Below are 20,084 nucleotides of genomic sequence, written 5' to 3' on the forward strand. Positions count from 1 at the left end.
CATCCTTTCCTCATCCCTCACCCATCCTTTCCTCATCCCTCACCCATCCTTTCCTCATCCCTCACCCATTTGTTTCCTCATCTCTCACCCATTCTTTCCTCATCCCTCGCCCATTTCTTTCCTCATCCCTCACCCATTTCTTTCCTCATCCCTCACCCATTTCTTTCCTCATCCCTCACCCATCCTTTCCTCATCCCTCACCCATCCTTTCCTCATCCCTCACCCATCCTTTTCTCATCCCTCGCCCATTTCTTTCCTCATCCCTCACCCATTTCTTTCCTCATCCCTCACTCATCCTTTCCTCATCCCTCACCCATCCTTTCCTAATCCCTCACCCATCCTTTCCTCATCCCTCACCCATTTGTTTCCTCATCTCTCACCCATTCTTTCCTCATCCCTCGCCCATCCTTTCCTCATCCCTCGCCCATTTCTTTTCTCATCCACCACCCATCCTTTCCTCATCCCTCACCCATTTCTTTCCTCATTCTTCGCCCATTTCTTTCCTCATCCCTCATCCATCTTTTCCTCATCCCTCATCCATCTTTTCCTCATCCCTCGCCCATTTCTTTCCTCATCCCTCGCCCAACCCTCACTCATTCCTAACCCATTTCTTTCCTTATTCTTCACCTATTTCTTTGCTCATCCCTCACCCATCCTTTCCTCATCCCTCACCCACCCCTCCCTCATTCCTTGCCCATTTCTTTCCTCATCCCTCACCCATTTCTTTCCTCATCCCTCACCCACCCCTCCCTCATTCCTCGCCCATCCCTTCTTCATCCTAAGTTTATGCCTTGCCCTCTCGTGATGCGTGCTGATGCCTTCTAGTGATAGTAAATGGGAAGTTTTTGTAATGAGCCCAGAGACAGCCAGGCAAATAGTATTTTCAGAAGGAGCCACAGTGTCCGCCTTTCCCCCCCAGCAGAAGTGTACAAAGAGATCTACAAAGAGTCTGCTCCTTTATATCTCCTTTCTGCAGACTCGTCAGGTGGATCAAAGTTTTTTAAGGGTGAGTTGCATAAATCTGACTCCGTTCCTAAAGCCAAGACACAGGGATAAGGATCCTTATTTTCAAAAAAAGATCCCGGTTCTTTTCACTCTCGTCCAATGAGATTTAAAAAGTCTGAATAAAAATAAAGATCCTTCTCCTTGTGTTAAGGATTTGTAGTGAAGTCACTCCCTCGTCTTGGATCTTTGATCCGGCACACAATGTGTAGAGGAGACATGACGGACCAGAACTTTCCATGGTGTTCCCGCCATTGATTGGTGCTCATGGTTGGTCGGTGAATGATCTCCCAGACACACAACAAAGACAATACATTGAGCTGACCTTTTATCCTTCTCTACAGGAATAGACGGTCCGGCTGCTTTCCAGGACGAAGCCCAGGACACGGGGAGCCATGTACAGATCCTGACGGTGGGACAGTCCCCTCAGGAGGAGGAAGAGAAGGAGACCGCGACCGGTGGACAATCGCAAAGCAAGCAGGACCTGAGGGCGACCATGCAAAAGAAAGGTGAGCCAATAAAAGGGATTTAATGTTGTCTTAAGAGAGAATGCTGCCATTTCACCCGGCCCTGATGAAGGGGGATTGTGGGGCTCCAAAACGCGTTGTTGTAAACAGTTGAATAATAGAGACTTTGGACTCTTAGGGCTCATTTACATTTGCTTCGACTTTATCACGCATTAAATCACCCACCGCTTCAACATGCTTTTTTGATGTGTTTTTGATGCTTCAGTGATGATTCAGTGGTGCTTCGGTGATGCTTTTTTGAAGCTTTAATGGCAAATGCCCTGTGTGTGTTAATTTTCATTTTTTTTTAAAGGGGGCTAGTAGAACCCCAGCTCAGTAATACCCCCACTCAGCAGATCTCCAGCTCCTTAGTACTCCTGTTCAGAATTGGTACCCTCGTTCAGCAGATCCCCAACTTATTAGATCTTTTGTTCAGCAGATCCCCTGCTCAGTAGTATCCCCAGCTCTGCTGATGCCCCATTCAGTATTATCCCCAGCTTTACTGATCCCAGGCTCGTTAGTAACCCCCTGCTCTGTTGATCCCCCGATCATGAGGAAACCCCAGCCCTGCTGATCCCCTGCTTAGTAGTAACTCCCAGCTCTGTTGATCCCCCGGTCAGTAGTAACCTCCAACTCTGCTGATTTCCAACTAAGTAGTAACCCCTAGCTCTGCTGATCCCCCACTCAGTTGAAACCCCCAGCTCTGCTGATCACCCACTCATTATTACCCCCAGCTCTGCTGATCTCCCTCTCAGTAGTAACCCCAGCTCTGCTGATCCCCCGCTCAGTTAAAACCCCCAGCTCTGCTGATTTCCAACTAAGTAGTAACCCCCAGCTCTGTTGATCCCCCGCTTAGTAGTAACCCCCCAACTCTGCTAATTTCCAACTCAGTAGTAACCCCCAGCTCTGCTGATCCCCCGCTTAGTAGTAACCCCCAACTCTGCTGATCCCTTGCTCAGTAGTAACCTTCAGCTCTGCTGATCCCCCCCGCTTAGTAGAAACTTCCAGCTCTGCTGATCCCCCCACTCAGTAGTAACCCCCAGCTCTGCTGATCCCCCACTCAGTTGAAACCCCCAGCTCTGCTAATCACCCACTCATTATTACCCCACTCATTATTACCCCCAGCTCTGCTGATCTCCCTCTCAGTAGTAACCCCAGCTCTGCTGATCCCCCACTCAGTTAAAACCCCCAGCTCTGCTGATCACCTACTCATTATTACCCCCCGGCTCTGCTGATCCCCCAGTCAATAGTAACCACCAGCTCTGCTGATCCCCCACTCAGTAGTAACCCCCAGCTCTGCTGATCCCCCACTCAGTTTGTGACGGAACGTCCCTCACTCCGCGTGAGTGCTTCCGTCCTCACAAGCACAAAACAAGACAAGACTTGCTTAGCTGCTAACATGGACTCATTTATTAGAACCAAAATTACAAGTCTTTATATACCATTAAAGAGGAGGTTCCCCCTCCTGCCCATATAACTCTAACAATACAACTGTAACCTAATTAGCCTAATTAACATGAGCTAGTTTACTAAATCATTTACCCAGACTAGGTGACTCAGAGACATGACCTTTGGGGCAGACGTCACCGAGCTTCGCACAGTAGTATAAACACAATAGCAGGAGCTAATTACAATTAACAATACAAACAGTGATCTCCCCCCTCCTCAGCCTAGTAGGCAACAAACTATAGTAGGAGTAGACTGTCTGACTCCTACCCAGTTCTAGAGGCCAATGTGATCAGCTCTCTCAACTAACATGTGGAGTTCAGAATCAAACAAACCAAGAATAGTCTACATATATCCTGGGAGATATTGTGGATAAATATTACTGTCCCATTTTAAGCCATCCAAGACATACCCTCCCAGTCACCATTTCCAATATGGCATACACAGGGTTCCCAGAGTCTGTGTGTCCTGGGGGACAAGGGCCCGAATCCAAAGTAAGACCACCTCAAGGGTCCCTAGGCATGCAGCTCCCAAAGCGCACCATTCCCCCAAATGCCAGGGTCCATAATCGGTAGGCAAGAGGCTAGCATTCAGTCCCCTCCAAAAGCCTCTGTCCCCGGTGAGTCTGTCACATTTCTCCCCCATCAAAGGTTGACTAACAAGGTCCCAGACCTCCCCCTGGTCTGGACATGCATTAGTCAGGCAGAGTGAACTCACATAGTCTGTCCGCATGGTCTCCATTCTTGGCTGCAAGGAATAGTTGACACGAGTAGGTGTGGGGTAGAGGTAATTTACTCTCAGTCCGGCTGTCAGCGCTTCAGCTGGGTAGTGTTTACCATTCCATGGCTTGGCCGGTTGTTGGGCAGAGGGGCCCACTGCCCCAGTTCCCTGAAGCTGAGAAGAAACTGTAGGTGCTAGGCACAAGCCAGCGGTGCTCTGCCCTGTTGCCAGCAATTCAGCTGGGAGTAGCAACTTCACTACATCAGCTTGTCGCTGGAGAGAGGGGCCGACTGCCCCGGCTCCCTGGATCTGCCCAGTTGCTGGGCAGAGGTTGGTAGCACTCTGCCCTGTTGCCAGCACTTCTCCTGGGGACTCCACATCCTCTGCTCTGGCTAACCGTTGGGGCAGGAGGCTGGATTCCTCCACTCCTAAACTGTGTAGCTGCCATTGGGGAGGTGAGCCGGCTGCTTCCTGTTCCATACCCTCATCTGGCTGCTGGGACGACATGTCTCTGGTACTGTCTCCCAGGTGCACGGATTTTTGCTGGGGAGGAAAGACCGCTTCCTCCACCCTCACCAACTGTTGGGGAGGGACGACAAACACCTCCTCTCCCTTCTCCCCCTGTATCTGCTGCTGGGAAGTGATTGCCACCATCTCACCCTGTGCTTCCAAAACTGCCACAGGTGTGGGGCAGAGGTCTTGGACTCTCTGTCCGATGACCAGCGCTTCAGTTGGGGAAGTTCCTTGTAACTCCACAGATACTGCTGTTGGTGCTGGGCAGAGGACAGTGAAGTTTGGCTCTGATACCAGCTCTTCTGCTGGAGGCTCATCAGGTTGTTCTTCTTCAGCAGAAATGTCTATCAAATTCCCTGTCTCTGCAACTGGTGTCTGGGGATAGAGGTTCACCATCTTCTGTCAGTGGAATTCAGAAGATGCTATCGGTGCTGGGCAGAGGTTAGCAGAGCTCTGCCCTGTTGTAGCACTTCAGCTTTGGGGATGGCAGTCTCCAGATTTTCCACTGCCGATTCTCTGGCATGCTGCTGGACAGGCACATTCCTCCATCCAAAATCATCCAATGCAGAAACAGGATCATCAAGGTCAGTCAGCACTTGCTGCATCCGCCATAAGACCTCCGCGTCCATAGCTGCGGGGGCAGGTTGGCAAAGCACACTGTTACTCTGCCACATTGCCGACTCTTCAGCCAGGATTTCAGAGTTGTCAACTGGTATTTCTCGATAGTCCCAGGCAAAGGGAGCCCAGCCCTGGCGCTGAGCAGAGTCTAGCAGCCGTCTGTAGGCGATCTGCAGCTCCCATTCCTGAACGGCCAGAAACTCTATATCTTCCAGTGCCCAATGCACTTCCGAGACATTCAGTAGCCGTTCTCTGTAATCCATGATTTCGTCCAACCGCCACTCCAAATCACTGCCAAAGTTAGGGTCCCCTGTCAGCTTCACATACAACAGTCCCAGGCCGCCATAGCCAAAGTCTTCCGTTGGGCTGTCATCCGCTATCTAAGGACATGCTTGGGATACATGCCACTGGAGGGCTCTGTAGCTCTCATCCAGCCACATCTCTGCCCAGACCAGCCTGCTTAATTCAGCTGTCTGCTCCCTGTGCGTTTTTTCTCCCAAAAACAGGACCCGCAATCCATACTGCGACCAGTACCTTTCCTGGATGGAGGGGAGAACTTTTCCCTGGTGTCGCTGCTCACGGGCTAGCGCTTCCTTCCAGAGTTCGCAGCGAATAGAATCAAACCATCCCAACATGACCTGCTCTGATACTGGTCCTCTGTGCTGTATCTGCATCTCTCTGCAACCTTCTTCTGAATTCCTTTTCCATGGCGGCTGGTATCTGTACCTCTCCTCTCCTCTCCTGCTATCCAGACCTTGGATCCAGGTGGAAGTTTGGATGTTTCAGACTGCAGGAAGCATCCCGCTGCTGCCACCAATGTGACGGAACGTCCCACACTCCGCTTGAGTGCTTCCGTCATATTCCGCTTCCTCCAGTCTGAATCTAGATATCAGATATTCCAACTGCTCACAATCACAAAACAAGACGAGACTTGCTTAGCTGCTAACATGGACTCATTTATTAGAACCAAAATTGCAAGTCTTTATATAACGTTAAAGAGGAGGTTCCCCCCTCCTGCCCATATTACTCTAACAATACAACTGTAACCTAATTAACATGAGCTAGTTTACTAAATCATTTACCCAGACTAGATGACTCAGAGACATGACCTTTGGGGTAGACTTGTGGTCACCGAGCTTCACACAGTAGTATAAACACAATAGCAGGAGCTAACTACAATTAACAATACAAACAGTGATCTCCCCCCCTCCTCAGCCTAGTAGGCAACAAACTATAGTATGAGTAGACTGTCCGACTCCTACCCAGTTCTAGAGGCCAATGTGATCAGCTCTCTCAACTAACATGTGGAGTTCAGAATAAAAAAAAACAAGAATAGTCTTTACATATATCCTGGGAGATATTGTAGATAAATATTACTGTCCCATTTTAAGCAATTCAAGACATACCCTCCCAGTCACCATTTCCAACATGGCATACACAGGGTTCCCAGAGTCTGTGTGTCCTGGGTGACAAGGGCCTGAATCCAAAGTAAGACCACCTCAAGGGTCCCTAGGCATGCAGCTCCCAAAGCGCACCGTTCCCCCAAATGCCAGGGCCCATAATCGGTAGGCAAGAGGCTAGCATTCATTCCCCTCCAAAAGCCTCTGTCCCGGGTGAGTCTGTCACACAGTTGAAATCCCCAGCTCTGCTGATCCCCCCACTCAGTAGTAACCCCCAGCTCTGCTGATCCCCACTCAGTAGTAACTCCCAGCTCTGCTGATCCCACGCTCAGTTGAAATCCCCAGATCTGCTGATCCCCCACTCAGGAGTAACCCCCGGCTCTGCTGATCCCCCCACTCAGTAGTAACCCCCAGCTCTGCTGATCCCACGCTCAGTTGAAATCCCCAGCTCTGCTGATCCCCCACTCAGGAGTAACCCCCGGCTCTGCTGATCCCCCACTCAGTAGTAACCCCCAGATCTGTTGATCCTCTGGTTTGCTGATCCTCTTCTCTTTCTGATCCCCGCTCACCTCCCGCTATATTGCTCCCATGCTGCGAACCACATGTGGCATTGCTAGTTTCTCTTTCCCTTTGCTGCTCAGTCCTCTCTCTCCGCTCATCTTCCGCTATAGCGTTCCCATGTTGTACACCACATGTGCCAGCCTGCTAGCTGCTCTGCTCTGGTCCGGATCTCACTCACCTTTCTCCTTATCCACGCTTCACACCAGATGTGACATCTGCACCAGACATTCCCAGAATATATACACATGAACCGGAAGTGGCTGCTGATGACACCTTTCTGGTTCCCTTGTTGGTTTCCCAGTGCATCCTGGGATATCTCATACCTGCAATACCTCCAAAACAAAGTGAGGCTAAAGCTGAATAAAAGCCTCTCAAAAACTTCAGGTGCTGTAAGCGAGCGATGTTATAGACTTCTATGGAGGCTTTGGAGATGCTTTAAACCACCAAGAAAGCGACATGGGGGATCATTCTTGAAGCGAAGCGAACACAACGTGTGATCAGGACTGTAAGGTGACCATTTTATTTAGTGACAGGCGCTTTGATTGCCATTCGGAGTGTTTTAAGAAAGCGTGTCCAATGCCACATTTTGCAGCAAGTGTAAACGAGTCCTTTTTTTATTGGGCGTCTCTTTGACCTATTACAATTACAGGGAATGGGTCAGCAGAAGGAAATGAAGACAGCTCACTAATCTGAGAAAACTGACATTGACATTTCTGCCCTGACCACGCTGTGCTCCTATCCATAGTGGCACAGAGATTGTGCAGGTAGTGCGGCCTTCACTCACTGGTCACATGATACAAAAGTATCACACAGCTATACTGAGTTGTTACATTGTACGATGAGAGACAACCATGTGACCAGTGAGTAAAGGCGTGTTGCTGGTCATACAATCACTCTTCACCTTCTTTGCGCCAGCTGCAAGGTTGTCTCTTATGGTACAATGTAACAACTCGTTTTGTGGTACTTTTGTATCGGCATTTTCCTGTACTGGCCTTCAGGAGATCCAATCCCTTCATTAGGTCCAAGCAAAACTGATACACAAAGATATAATAAAATGCAAATGCTTACTGTCCTGCCAACTGTCCTGGATTTGCTGGGACAGTCCCACATCTTGACCCTCTGTCCTGCCAATCAGGCCCGGACTGGCCATAGGGCACACTGGGCATTTGCCCGGTGGGCCGGGGCCTCCGGGCTGCCTGTCCCAGAAGAGTGACCTGTTGATGACCAAGCCACACAACAGGAGATAAGCGGTAACCGTGGTTTGGACAGGGCTAACACAGACCGCGGCCGCCGCTCACCTCCCGCGGTGCCTGAAGCAGGGCCGGCACCAGCAAACATGCAGAAGAAGGCAGGAGAGAAGTACCTGCAGGGGACAGACACCTCCCAGGCCAGCCACTGGAGATATTGCTGTACTTGAGGGACAGCGGCGGCCAGGGAGGAAGGTGATTGCACTGAACTGATCCAGTGTGTGTTACTGTTAAAGTCCCGTTCTGTAGTGATGGGGAAGGGGGGTGGATTGGGACTGTTTGTTTGCTGGTCTGAGGCTGTCTCTTTGCTGGTCTGGGGATGTCTCTTTGCTGGTCTGGGGATGTCTCTTTGCTGGTCTGGGACTGTCTCTTTGCTGGTCTGAGGCTGTCCCTTTGCTGGTCTGAGGCTGTCTCTTTGCTGGTCTGGGGATGTCTCTTTGCTGGTCTGGGGATGTCTCTTTGCTGGTCTGGGACTGTCTCTTTGCTGGTCTGGGACTGTCTCTTTGCTGGTCTGAGGCTGTCCCTTTGCTGGTCTGAGGCTGTCTCTTTGCTGGTCTGGGGATGTCTCTTTGCTGGTCTGAGGCTGTCCCTTTGCTGGTCTGAGGCTGTCTCTTTGCTGGTCTGGGACTGTCTCTTTGCTGGTCTGGGACTGTCTCTTTGCTGGTCTGGAACTGTCTCTTTGCTGGTCTGGAACTGTCTCTTTGCTGGTCTGGAACTGTCTCTTTGCTGGTCTGGAACTGTCTCTTTGCTGGTCTGGAACTGTCTCTTTGCTGGTCTGGAACTGTCTCTTTGCTGGTCTGGAACTGTCTCTTAGCTGGACAGGGGCTGTCTCTTTGCTGGGTGCTGGGTGCAGACAACATGCAAACAGTGGGCGGGGTTACCGGGATCTAAGACAATTTTGTAACAACTTAGTTTAGTTTTATGATACTTTTTTTTATTGGCATTTTTTACACCAGCTTGTGGGAGATCAATTCCCTTCATCAGATCCAAGTCATACGGATACACAGAGATATAACTAAATGCCAAGACCATTCATGCCAACTGTCCTGGATTTTCTGGGACAGTCCTACATCTTGGCCCTCGGTCCTGTCAGTCCTGTGTCCAGGGCCGTGTCTTTGGATCACAGCCTCAACCTTATGTGATTTTCTACATATGCACAACTCAAAAGGGCATTCATTGCGGGGATGAGTGGGAGGACCTTTCAAGGTGAGGTCTAAGCAGGATCAACTGCTAAACTGGACATGATGGGTGGTCCCTGTTTCTTTAAAGGCAGGACAAATTTGTAAAGTGGGTGTGGTTTGGGCATGCCCACCCAGAAAGAGTGTGTTGGGTCAACAGTATCCGGGTCATAATGTGTATGTGACCCATTTACTCAATTCTCATAGAAGTCCTAAAGCCGATCTTCAAAACCTGATCCCTCCTCTCCACCCCTGGGAGGACTGGACACAGCGCCTGTCCTGTGGCATGATGGGAAATTGTTCTTGTGTCATAGACCGCCTCCTCACAACCCGTCTCCTCACCACCCACCTCCTCACCACCCGTCTCCTCACCACCCACCTCCTCACCACCCGGCTCCTCACCACCCACCTCCTCACCACCCGTCTCCTCACCACCCACCTCCTCACCACCCGGCTCCTCACCACCCGCCTCCTCACCACCCGCCTCCTCACCACCCGCCTTCTCACCACCCATCTCACCACCGGCCTCCTCACCACCCATCTCCTCACCACCCGTCTCCTCACCACCCGTCTCCTCACCACCCGTCTCCTCACCACCCGTCTCCTCACCACCCACCTCCTCACCACCCACCTCCTCACCAACTGCCTCCTCACCACCCGCCTCCTCACCACCCGTCTCCTCACCACCCGTCCCAGCTCCTCAATAGGGCCCTATTCACACCTACACCACATGACGCATTGTCCATGCTAGAGCATAGGGCAGCCTATTCTAGACATATGCAGAACGGAAAAAATTGTTTAGTTTCATTTAGTTTCGATTAGTTTTAATCCGTTTTAATTCATTTTCGGAATTCGTTTTGTTTATTCAAATCGATTCTAAAAGTTTTCAAATCAATTTCAAATAGTTTTCGAATTTCCAAAGAGAGTAAAATAGAATAGAAAATAAAGGAATAGAATAGAAAAAATAGAATAGAAAAGAATATAACAGAAAATAAAAGAATAGAATATAAAAGATTAAAACAGAACAAAATAGGATAGAAAATAAAAGAACAGAATAAAATGGAATAGTATAGAATAAAAAAATAATACAATTAAATAGAAAGATTAGAAACATATTCTGAAATTTCGAATAGACTAGAAAAGAATGAAATAATAAAGAAAAAACAATAGAATAGAAAAGAAATAATATTTCCAAAATTCAAATAGAATCAATTCAAATTTAAATAGAATAGAAAAGAATAGGGTAGAATAGAAAAGAAAATAACACAATAGTATAGAAAAAAACAACAGAATAGAATGAATATAACCATCTTCCTATTTTACTCTATTCTTTTCTAATCAATTCAAATTTAAATTGATTCTATTAGAATTTTAGGAAATGGTTAAATTCTTTCTGTTCTATTCTATTATTTTTTTAAATTATATTATTTTTCTATTTGTTCTATTCTATTCAATTTACTATTCTAATATTTTCTATTCTATTCTATTCTTTTCTATTCAAATTCAAATTTATTCTATTCGAAATTTGAATTTCGGAATATGGTTATATTCTTTCTATTTTATTCTATTCTAGCCTGCTGTTTTTCTCTATACTATTCTGTTATTTTCTATTCTATTCTAATCTATTCTTTTTTATTTTATTCAATTTTGAATTGATTCTATTTGAATTTTGGTAAATGGTTATATTCTTTCTATTCTATTCTGTTCTATTGATTTTTTTAAATTCTTTTCTTTTCTATTCTAATATACTCTATTCTATTCTTTTTTTTCCTATTCTATTCTTTTATTATGCATTCAAATTCAAATTTATTCTATTTGAAACTGGAATTTCAGAAGATGGTTATATTCTTTCTATGTTATTCTATTCTATTTGTTTCTATTATATTCTAGACTATTCTGTTCTTTTATTTTCTATTCTATTGTGTTCTGTTTTACTCTATTATATTATATTCTTTTCTATTAAATGTTTTTTTTTCAATTCTATTTCTTTATTTTTGATTCTATTATATTATATTCTCTTTGGAAATTGAAAAACTATTCGAATTCGAACATTTTTCGAATTAGAAAAGTATTCAAAGGCGAAAAGTTTTCAAATTCGAATTTCATCCAGTTTTATTTTTCATTGTTTTGGGTTCGTTTAAATGCAGTTCTATTGTAATTTGGAAATTCGGATACTTCAGAATTTCCGGAAAACTCGTCCGAATTTCAATTCGGAACGAAACGAACCGCACATGTCTAGCCTATTCACTTGAATGGGCTGCTCTATGCGCTACAAATACACCAAAGTAGCAGTGAACCTCATGCGTTTTTTGCTATGCGTGACGAAACGCGTGTTTCCAAGTAGAGTTTGGAATGTCGTTAGGAAATAATTCCCGGGAACACACGATCCGGGAACATGAAGATTTGAATGGGGCCTAAAGGTGGCCAGACAATGTAGCAATTTGTGATCAATCTGGATACAATTCATCACAGATTAACCCCTTCCATCCAGCCCTGGCATCACTATCATAGGGTCTTTACGGCTGGGGGGGCAGGGAGGATCGCTAATCATGTGACCCATTGTGATTGGCTGTCACAGTGGTCACATGATCAGAAGCCGGTCCCACTGGCTACCATACGTTAGCGAGGATCAGGATCTGTCTTTAACAGCCGGTCTCGGTGCTGGGAGCGCACAGTGAGCACGCTCCTAGCACAGAAGTATCGGCCACCCAGTGGCACATATGTGCGGCGTGTGGGCATTAAAGCCACTTTGCAGCAGGTTAAGGACCCATTTAGACACTGCAATAATGCACATGTGCGTGACGTGCGTTATGCTGTGTGTCAATGTGCATTGCGTTAAAGCAGTCCAATCAAAATGAATGTGAATGCCAACATACCAAAAAATGGCACATGGACTATATAGAGTATATATTTCAACAGTGTAAGTGCACACCAATATCTTTTGATCAGCATTCCTTGTACAGCAGAGCTCAGACTGGGGGAAGGGAGAAGCAGCACAGGGAGACAATCAGGTGTGCTGCAGTAAGGCTCGATTCACACTAATGCGTTTTTTGATGCATTGGGAATTCTTTTAACATGGGTTCCTATGGAGCACGTTCACATCAATGCATTTTTGTGCCTTTGCGTTTTTGGAAAGGGTCGGGGACACAATGCATGTAATAGACTTCAATAGACCCGCATCCAAAACGCAAGTACCGCGTTTTTACCATGATTTTGCCACTATTTTGCCACGATTTTCACACTACACTACATTTTTTTGGTGAATGGGTAGTGGCACGATGTACCCCATACTCATTCACATGGGGGGAGGTCGGGATCTGGGGGCTCCCCTGTTAAAGGGGGCTTCTGGATTCCGATAAGCCCCCCGACCACAGACGCCAGCAACCACCGGCTAGGGTTTTCGGGAAGAGGTCCTTGTCCCCATCAAAGCATACAACCCCCCTCCATGTTGAGGGCATGCGGTCTGGTATGGTTCAGGAGGGGGGGAGGGTGGCGCTCGCTCGTCCCTTCCCTTTTCCTCCTTTTCCTTATGCTTGGATAAGGGTCTGGCATGGATTTTGGGGGGACCCCACGCCATTTTTTAAAAAAGATTTTGGCGTGGGGGGGATCCCCTCCGAATCCATATTAGACCCAAGGGCCTGGTATTGACCTGGGGGGTGACCCCACACTGTTTTTTTCACAATTTTTTTTTTTAAGCCGGCAATTTTTTTTTTTTTTTACATTCAGCCGTCAGCGGCAAAATCACTGTAAAAACGTGTAAAGCACAGCAAAAAGCACTGCAGAAACGCTCAAAAGCAATATGCATAGAGCCTAAAAGGAGCATGCTGGCAGGAGGAGAGTGCAAAGTAACAGAGAGATGAGCTCATCCGGCTGCTGCTTTTCTTTCATGGTCCAATAACAAGCTGGGGGAGGGGCAAGACCTGCAAGTGTTGCTGAACTGCAGCAGTGGAAGGTCTCCTGCCCTGCCAGACAGGGCTGTGCTGCACGACAGAGCTGTGTAAATCTCAGAACTGGATGGACAGAAATTCTTTGGCAGCTGTCTTATATATATTCATCTGTTTGCATGGAGTTCAGATTAAAACCGAATTTGCTTGTAAATGGCACGTGTATGAGCCCCCCCCCCCCAATTACTGTCTGGTGTCCCCCCAGGTATATCGAGCAGCATGAACTTCGATGAAGAAGGAGACGAGGAAGATGAAGACAGCTCAAGTTCCTCCCAACTGAACAGCAACACCCGGCCCGGCTCCGCCACCAGCAAAAAGTCCACAAGGTGAGGAGCAGCTTCAGTCTGATTGGCTCCGGGACTGGGACCAAAGAGCATTGTGGGCAAACCTGACAGGGAATGACTCCGGTGTTAAAGTGCACCTGAGGCCAAAACTTTCTTCATTTCGGATGGAGTAGGGAAGGGTTAGAAGAGCCATCTGTGCTTCAATGGGGAGATTTCCCTTCATTAGAAAAAAAAAAACAGGAAGTGAGTCCCTTCCTGTTCTGGTGACAACTCTAAACTTTGTACTCCTCATCCTGAACACAGTGGTCACCACCAGGACAAAAAGAGACATTCTAACCCTTCATCACTCTATCCAGAACAGAAAAAAAAATTTAGTTTTAGGAATACTTTAAATAGCTTAATTAGAACTAAATCCACCCAAAACTGATACGGGAGTTCTGACTTCACTTTGACATCACCACAGAGATACTTGTTCAGCAATGCCAGAGGACACATTTTTCATTGGGAGGTCAGCAATGGCATATCATGTATTTCTCTCTCTATGGGTTTCTGTAAGAAATGACTCTGTTTGGTTGGTTAGTGACGTTTTTGTTCCCCTCAGGAGAGTGCCGCGGCACCAAGCCCACAGACCAACGAACCGTCCATTGATGTGGAGGACCTGGAGGAGTTCTCGATGCGGCCGGCCCCTCAGGGAGTCACCATTAAGTGCAGGATCACCCGGGATAAGAAGGGCATGGACCGGGGCATGTACCCCACCTATTACCTCCATCTGGAGAGGGAAGACGGCAAAAAGGTCTGTGACATCGAAAGGCTGGGGGAAAGGAACTGCTTTTTTGGGTAAAAATTGGAACTCTTTCACCATTAGGTGAAGTAGAGCCAATAGGAAAAGTCAATGGGAAAGTTGAGTCAATGGGAAAAGTCAATTGGTAAATTAAGTAAATGAGAAATGTCAATGGGAAAATTAAGTCAATGGGAAAAGTCAATGGGAAAATGGATTCAATGGGAAAAGCCAATAGGAACATGGAATCAATTGGTAAAGCTAATAGGAAAGGTAAATTGAGTCAATTACAAAAGTCAACAGGAAAATGTAGTAAATGGCAAAAACCAATGGGCAAATGGAGTGAATGGGAAAAGCCAATGGGAAAATTGAGTAATTGGGAAAAGCCAATATAAAAGTCAATGGGAAATGGAGTCAATGGGAAAAGCCAATGGGAAAAGTCAATGGGAGAAGCCAATGGGGAAATTGAGTCAATGGGAGAAGTCAATGGCAAAAAGCCAATGGGATAAGGCAAGAAGAAAAGTCAATAAAAAAGTCAATGGGAAATGAAATCATCAGGAAAAGCCAATGGGAAAAGTCAATGGGAGAAGCCAATGGGAAAATGGAATCAATGGGAAAAGTCATGGAGAAGAGCTAATGGGAAAATGGAATCAATGGGAAAAGCCAATTGGAAAAGTCGATGGGAAAATCGACTTAATGGGAAATGTTAATGGCAAAATGGAGTCAATGGGAAAAATCAATGGTCAAGCTGAACCCCTAGGCACAAAAACGTTCATATAAATGTATTCCAAAGCTAAAAAGAATTGGAATCCACTTTGTGTGCACCAAAAAGCCAGAAATTGCTGTGTAAATGTAGCCGCAGTCCTGTGTTGGGGTGTTGGGGATTCTTAGGGCGTGAGTCTTACCCCCCCCCAGTGGTTAATGGCCCCTGAAGTTACAGAAGATCCTTTTAGCTATCCAGGATCTGTTCTTTGTATTCTTTTGGTGAAAATAAATAAATAAATAAAACAGTAATACATAAATAAATAAAAATTAATTACTCAAAACAATTGAGTGCAAGTAATCATCAAATGTACATAAAGAAAAAATGCAAATACAGAGTGAAGGGCCCTCTATATGTTCGTAGTGTTCTGCCACATATTAATGTGCAATATGAAGAAGGCCAATAGTCACTATAGTAAAGCAGCCTCAGCCGAGACTCTGTCCAGGCCACACGCCCGACGCATTTTACCCCATCCATTGGTTATGGGGGTTTGTGACTCCGGGTGTTATGTGGAATACTCCAGAGGAGGGTTAGTGTTCCAGTTTAGGACAACATTTATTCACATTTTTTTTATTGTCTCTTTTTTGCTTTCTAATGGTCCAGAAGGGGGTTTTAGTGTCACAAATATATTTTTATTTTTTAGGTATTTCTATTGGCTGGGAGGAAAAGGAAGAAGAGCAAAACCTCCAATTACCTCATCTCCATCGATCCGACCGACCTCTCCCGGGGAGGAGAGAGCTTCATCGGCAAACTGCGGTAATAATACAGGAGGGATAAGTCAAATGAATGTTTTGGGACCTATTGGGACCTATCTCCACCCAAAACAGAGTTATCTCTGAGTGGCCCGTCAGTTCAGTATTGATCAGTACTGATCAGGGAACAACACCCGGAATTCACATCATCTGATGATAACCTACCTGTACATTCTATCCCTGTCCGCCACACCTGCCAAGTCCCCTTGGGTCCCAGGATTTTTCACTGTATAGTTCTCTGGTTCCAGTTCCGCCTTCTCTCTGAGATCACTGCAACCCCGCCCACACACCGAACCAAGAGAGGGAGGTTGCACAGAACGGAATCATGTGACATGGTTATAGCCATTCCCTGTAGCACTATGAAAGGCCTGCTGAATCAGGCTACAATCGATTTATATAGGACTCAGATCGAGTGAACTTTCTGTAGAAGTTTGCTGGTTGATATTCGTTGCTGGAATGTGTGCTTTGCTTGTACTCCATTCAGTAATAAACTGGGGGGAAGCTTTTCTTTAAAGTGAATCCACAGCCAAAACTTTTCTTTTGTTTTGGATGGAGTAGGAAAGGGTTGAAACCCCTGTCTGCTTTTTATTGCTTCCCGCTGGGAAGATTCACCCTCTCTATTTGTCCTAGTGACCAATGGGGACACTTTTTTCTGGTGACAAAATAGGATTTCCTTCCACTTCCCCCTCAACGGGACTCAGATGACAAAGAAAATGTGAGAGGGGACGAATCCGTTCCTCATTGAATCCAAAACCAAACAAGAAACAAAGTTTTGGCTTTAGACCTGTGTTTAGACTAAGATGATACTTTGTTATAATTATGGGATATTTTAGGACTAAGATAATATTTTTAGACTAAGATGAAACTTTGTTATAATTATGGGATATTTTAGGACTAAGATAATGTTTTTAGACTAAGTTGATACTTTGTTATAATTTTGTTCTATTTTAGGACTAAGATAATGTTTTTAGACTAATAGGATACTTTGTTATAATTTTATTCTATTTTAGGACTAAGATAATATTTTTAGACTAAGATGATACTTTGTTATAATTATGGGATATGTTAGGACTAAATAAGATAATATTTTTAGACTAATAGGATACTTTGTTATAATTTTGTTCTATTTTAGGACAATGTTTTTTATTTTTGTATTTGTGGGGAGGTTTGTGGCAGTAAAAGGAAGTTGTTTTGGCAAAGAAGTCCCAATATGCAGACTATACGACACTCGCAATAACCAATTCTTTCCATATATTTATTTTCCGGCTCAGATCAAATCTAATGGGTACGAAGTTCACCGTCTATGACAATGGGGTGAACCCGGTGAAGACGCCTTCCAGCCTGGAGGCCAGCAATTTACGGCAGGAGCTGGCAGCCATCTGCTATGTAAGTGCGCGGTCTGCGTCACGAGATTCCAAGTTTATCCAGTTGTCCCGTGGTTACACTTTGTCTTTCTGTACTACAGAAATTTCTAGGGGGGGGGGGGGTGTTTATCTGTCATGACACTATAAGGTCTCATTTGAACAGGTGTTGTTTTCGTGCATTTGATGCATTTTGTGGGAAAGCAAATGGCAAAATAAAAGCATAAATAAATAATAAATCTCGTTTACAGTAAAAAATTGATTCACCACAAACTCGCTCCTAGTGAACTCAAAATAGCAGCGCTAAAAGTGATCCCTAATCAAATAATAAGGTGTAGTGAAGAGTGATGAGCTGATGTATCAACCTGTGCAATGATTACATCACGTCCTCATCCTTCATCATTAATGTGCATACAATGACATACTCAAAAAAATCACAAACAAATGGTGCATATACACCAATTAAGTGAATAACGTATCTGTGCACATACAAATATAATGTGAGAATTATAACTGAGAGCCAATGTGAATTAACTCGCAAAAAAATTTTTTCTATAAAGTGTGTCCACAAACAATCCGAAAGTAAAATAGTCCAAAACAAAATCCGTGACGTGTTGTAGTGCAAATCTTCTACTTAAATGAATCTTCCACCGCACCTCTGTGACTGTGAATCCACTCCCCTTAGGTGAATGCACTCACCAGCTCCTTTTGCCCACACTCTCGTGTCAGGGCCAACAAGCTTTTATCCCACACTCACAAGGGATAAGATTGATCTTCAGTGGTAAACCTGTACATCTCTACTTCTCCAAAGTGTAATGCCCAAGAGCTCTCTCCACATGAAAAAAGAAAAATAATCCAATGGTGCAATAACGTAATAAAATTTATTAAAAATCAAAAAGCCCCTTCACCATTGCACTCACATCTTTAAAATTCACTGCAGGCTTAACAGTAACACAGCACAGCAAGTTGTCGCGGGGCGTGGCTACACGGCAATCGTTTTTGAGTGACGTAGGACGCTGTGACAGGGAGCGCCATACGAGGATAGGTGGAAGCCGGTCACATCTACACCAGGGATCGGGTGAGACGGGTATTTTGAGAAGCGCAGTACCTGGGTCCGCCGTGACCACCACACACTGGTTTACTTACTTTATTTTGTTATGCTGTGACAACTTGCTGTGCTGTGTTACTGTTAAGCCTGCAGTGAATTTTAAAGATGTGAGTGCAATGGTGAAGGGGCTTTTTGATTTTTAATAAATTTTATTACGTTATTGCACCATTGGATTATTTTTCTTTTTTCATGTGGAGAGAGCTCTTGGGCATTACACTTTGGAGAAGTAGAGATGTACAGGTTTACCACTGAAGATCAATCTTATCCCTTGTGAGTGTGGGATAAAAGCTTGTTGGCCCTGACACGAGAGTGTGGGCAAAAGGAGCTGGTGAGTGCATTCACCTAAGGGGAGTGGATTCACAGTCACAGAGGTGCGGTGGAAGATTCATTTAAGTAGAAGATTTGCACTACAACACGTCACGGATTTTGTTTTGGACTATTTTACTTTCGGATTGTTTGTGGACACACTTTATAGAAAACATTTTTTTGCGAGTTAATTCACATTGGCTCTCAGTTATAATTCTCACATTATATTTGTATGTGCACAGATACGTTATTCACTTAATTGGTGTATATGCACCATTTGTTTGTGATTTTTTTTGAGTATGTCATTGTATGCACATTAATGATGAAGGATGAGGACGTGATGTAATCATTGCACAGGTTGATACATCAGCTCATCACTCTTCACTACACCTTATTATTTGATTAGGGATCACTTTTAGCGCTGCTATTTTGAGTTCACTAGGAGCGAGTTTGTGGTGAATCAATTTTTTACTGTATACTTATCATTTAAGCAGCAGCTCAGATTTAGGTTTTTGCCATCAGCGCAGCGTTTTTGGGTGTATGAGTGGGCGGATTTTTATATACATCTGATTTTTTTATAATAAATCTCGTTTACAATAGACATGTGCACTGCCGAAAAATTTGTTCATTTTTGTTTCATTTATTTTATTTTTTTTTTTTTGGGTCATTTGTTATGATCGCAATTCGAAAATTTGTAAATTTCTAAATTAGAAAATTAGAAAATCCGAGAATAAGTAAGAAAATCCAAAAATTCAAAAGAATAAATAACAACTAACTATTAAATTATAGGTATTTGAATTTCCTTTCAAATTTGGCTGTTAGTGAACATAACAAATACGAATTTATCCGAAGTTACTAATTATCCAAAATAACGAATGCCACATCTAAACAAATGGAACAGAACGAATCAATAATAATGATAATAATAAAATGTTATTATTATTATTATTGTTATTTATTATTATTAATTTGTTCCATTCCATTTGTTTACGGCATTCGTTATTTCGGATATTTCATAACTTTGGATGAATTTGTATTTGTTACTTTCACTAACAGCCAAATTTGAAAGAAAATTCCGATACCTATAATTTAATAGTTAGTAATCATTAAGTTATTATTAGTTAGTTATTATTTCAGATTTTTGAATTTTTGGGTTTTTGGACTTTCGAATTTCCAATTATGAATTTTCGAATTTACAAATATTTGAAAAAATTTGTTAAACGGGTTTTCGTTAATTCGTATCTTTCCAAAGTAACAAATTTGCCGAAATTTCTTTGAAAAACGAATTCGGAATGAAACGAATTGCACAAGTCTAGTATACAATTGCTACACAAGTCACATTGTAATTGAATGTTATTATGTTGTCACCTGTTTTAACCCCTAAAAACCTGTACTACCACACTGCAACCATTTCGCAGAATGGGTTGCAATCAGCAGGCATTACTGCCCTCTGAATGCGGGGGGGGGGGGGGGGGGGGGGGGGTAGGAGTTTATATTCTGATGGAGGAGCAGTTGGGGGGGATTTTAAAATGTGGCTCAACCGTGTGTTTTTACTGCCCCTTCTAAGCATAAACATAGCCTCAGTGAAAATCCACTT

At 44.6% G+C, this 20,084-nt stretch overlaps 1 protein-coding gene across 1 annotated transcript in view; it reads left to right on the top strand.

The window, feature by feature from the left end:
- The window catches only part of TUB (TUB bipartite transcription factor), a 233,025-nt gene that overhangs the window by 195,702 nt on the left and 17,239 nt on the right, over positions 1–20,084 (top strand). Inside the window, 5 exon segments of the mRNA XM_073603970.1 lie at positions 1,347–1,511; positions 13,341–13,477; positions 14,021–14,212; positions 15,604–15,716; positions 16,984–17,098. Of these exon segments, the coding sequence (XP_073460071.1) occupies positions 1,347–1,511; positions 13,341–13,477; positions 14,021–14,212; positions 15,604–15,716; positions 16,984–17,098 (722 nt within the window).

Source organism: Aquarana catesbeiana, linkage group LG11 (genome assembly GCF_042186555.1).
Source record: "Aquarana catesbeiana isolate 2022-GZ linkage group LG11, ASM4218655v1, whole genome shotgun sequence".
NCBI classification, from domain to species: domain Eukaryota; kingdom Metazoa; phylum Chordata; class Amphibia; order Anura; family Ranidae; genus Aquarana; species Aquarana catesbeiana.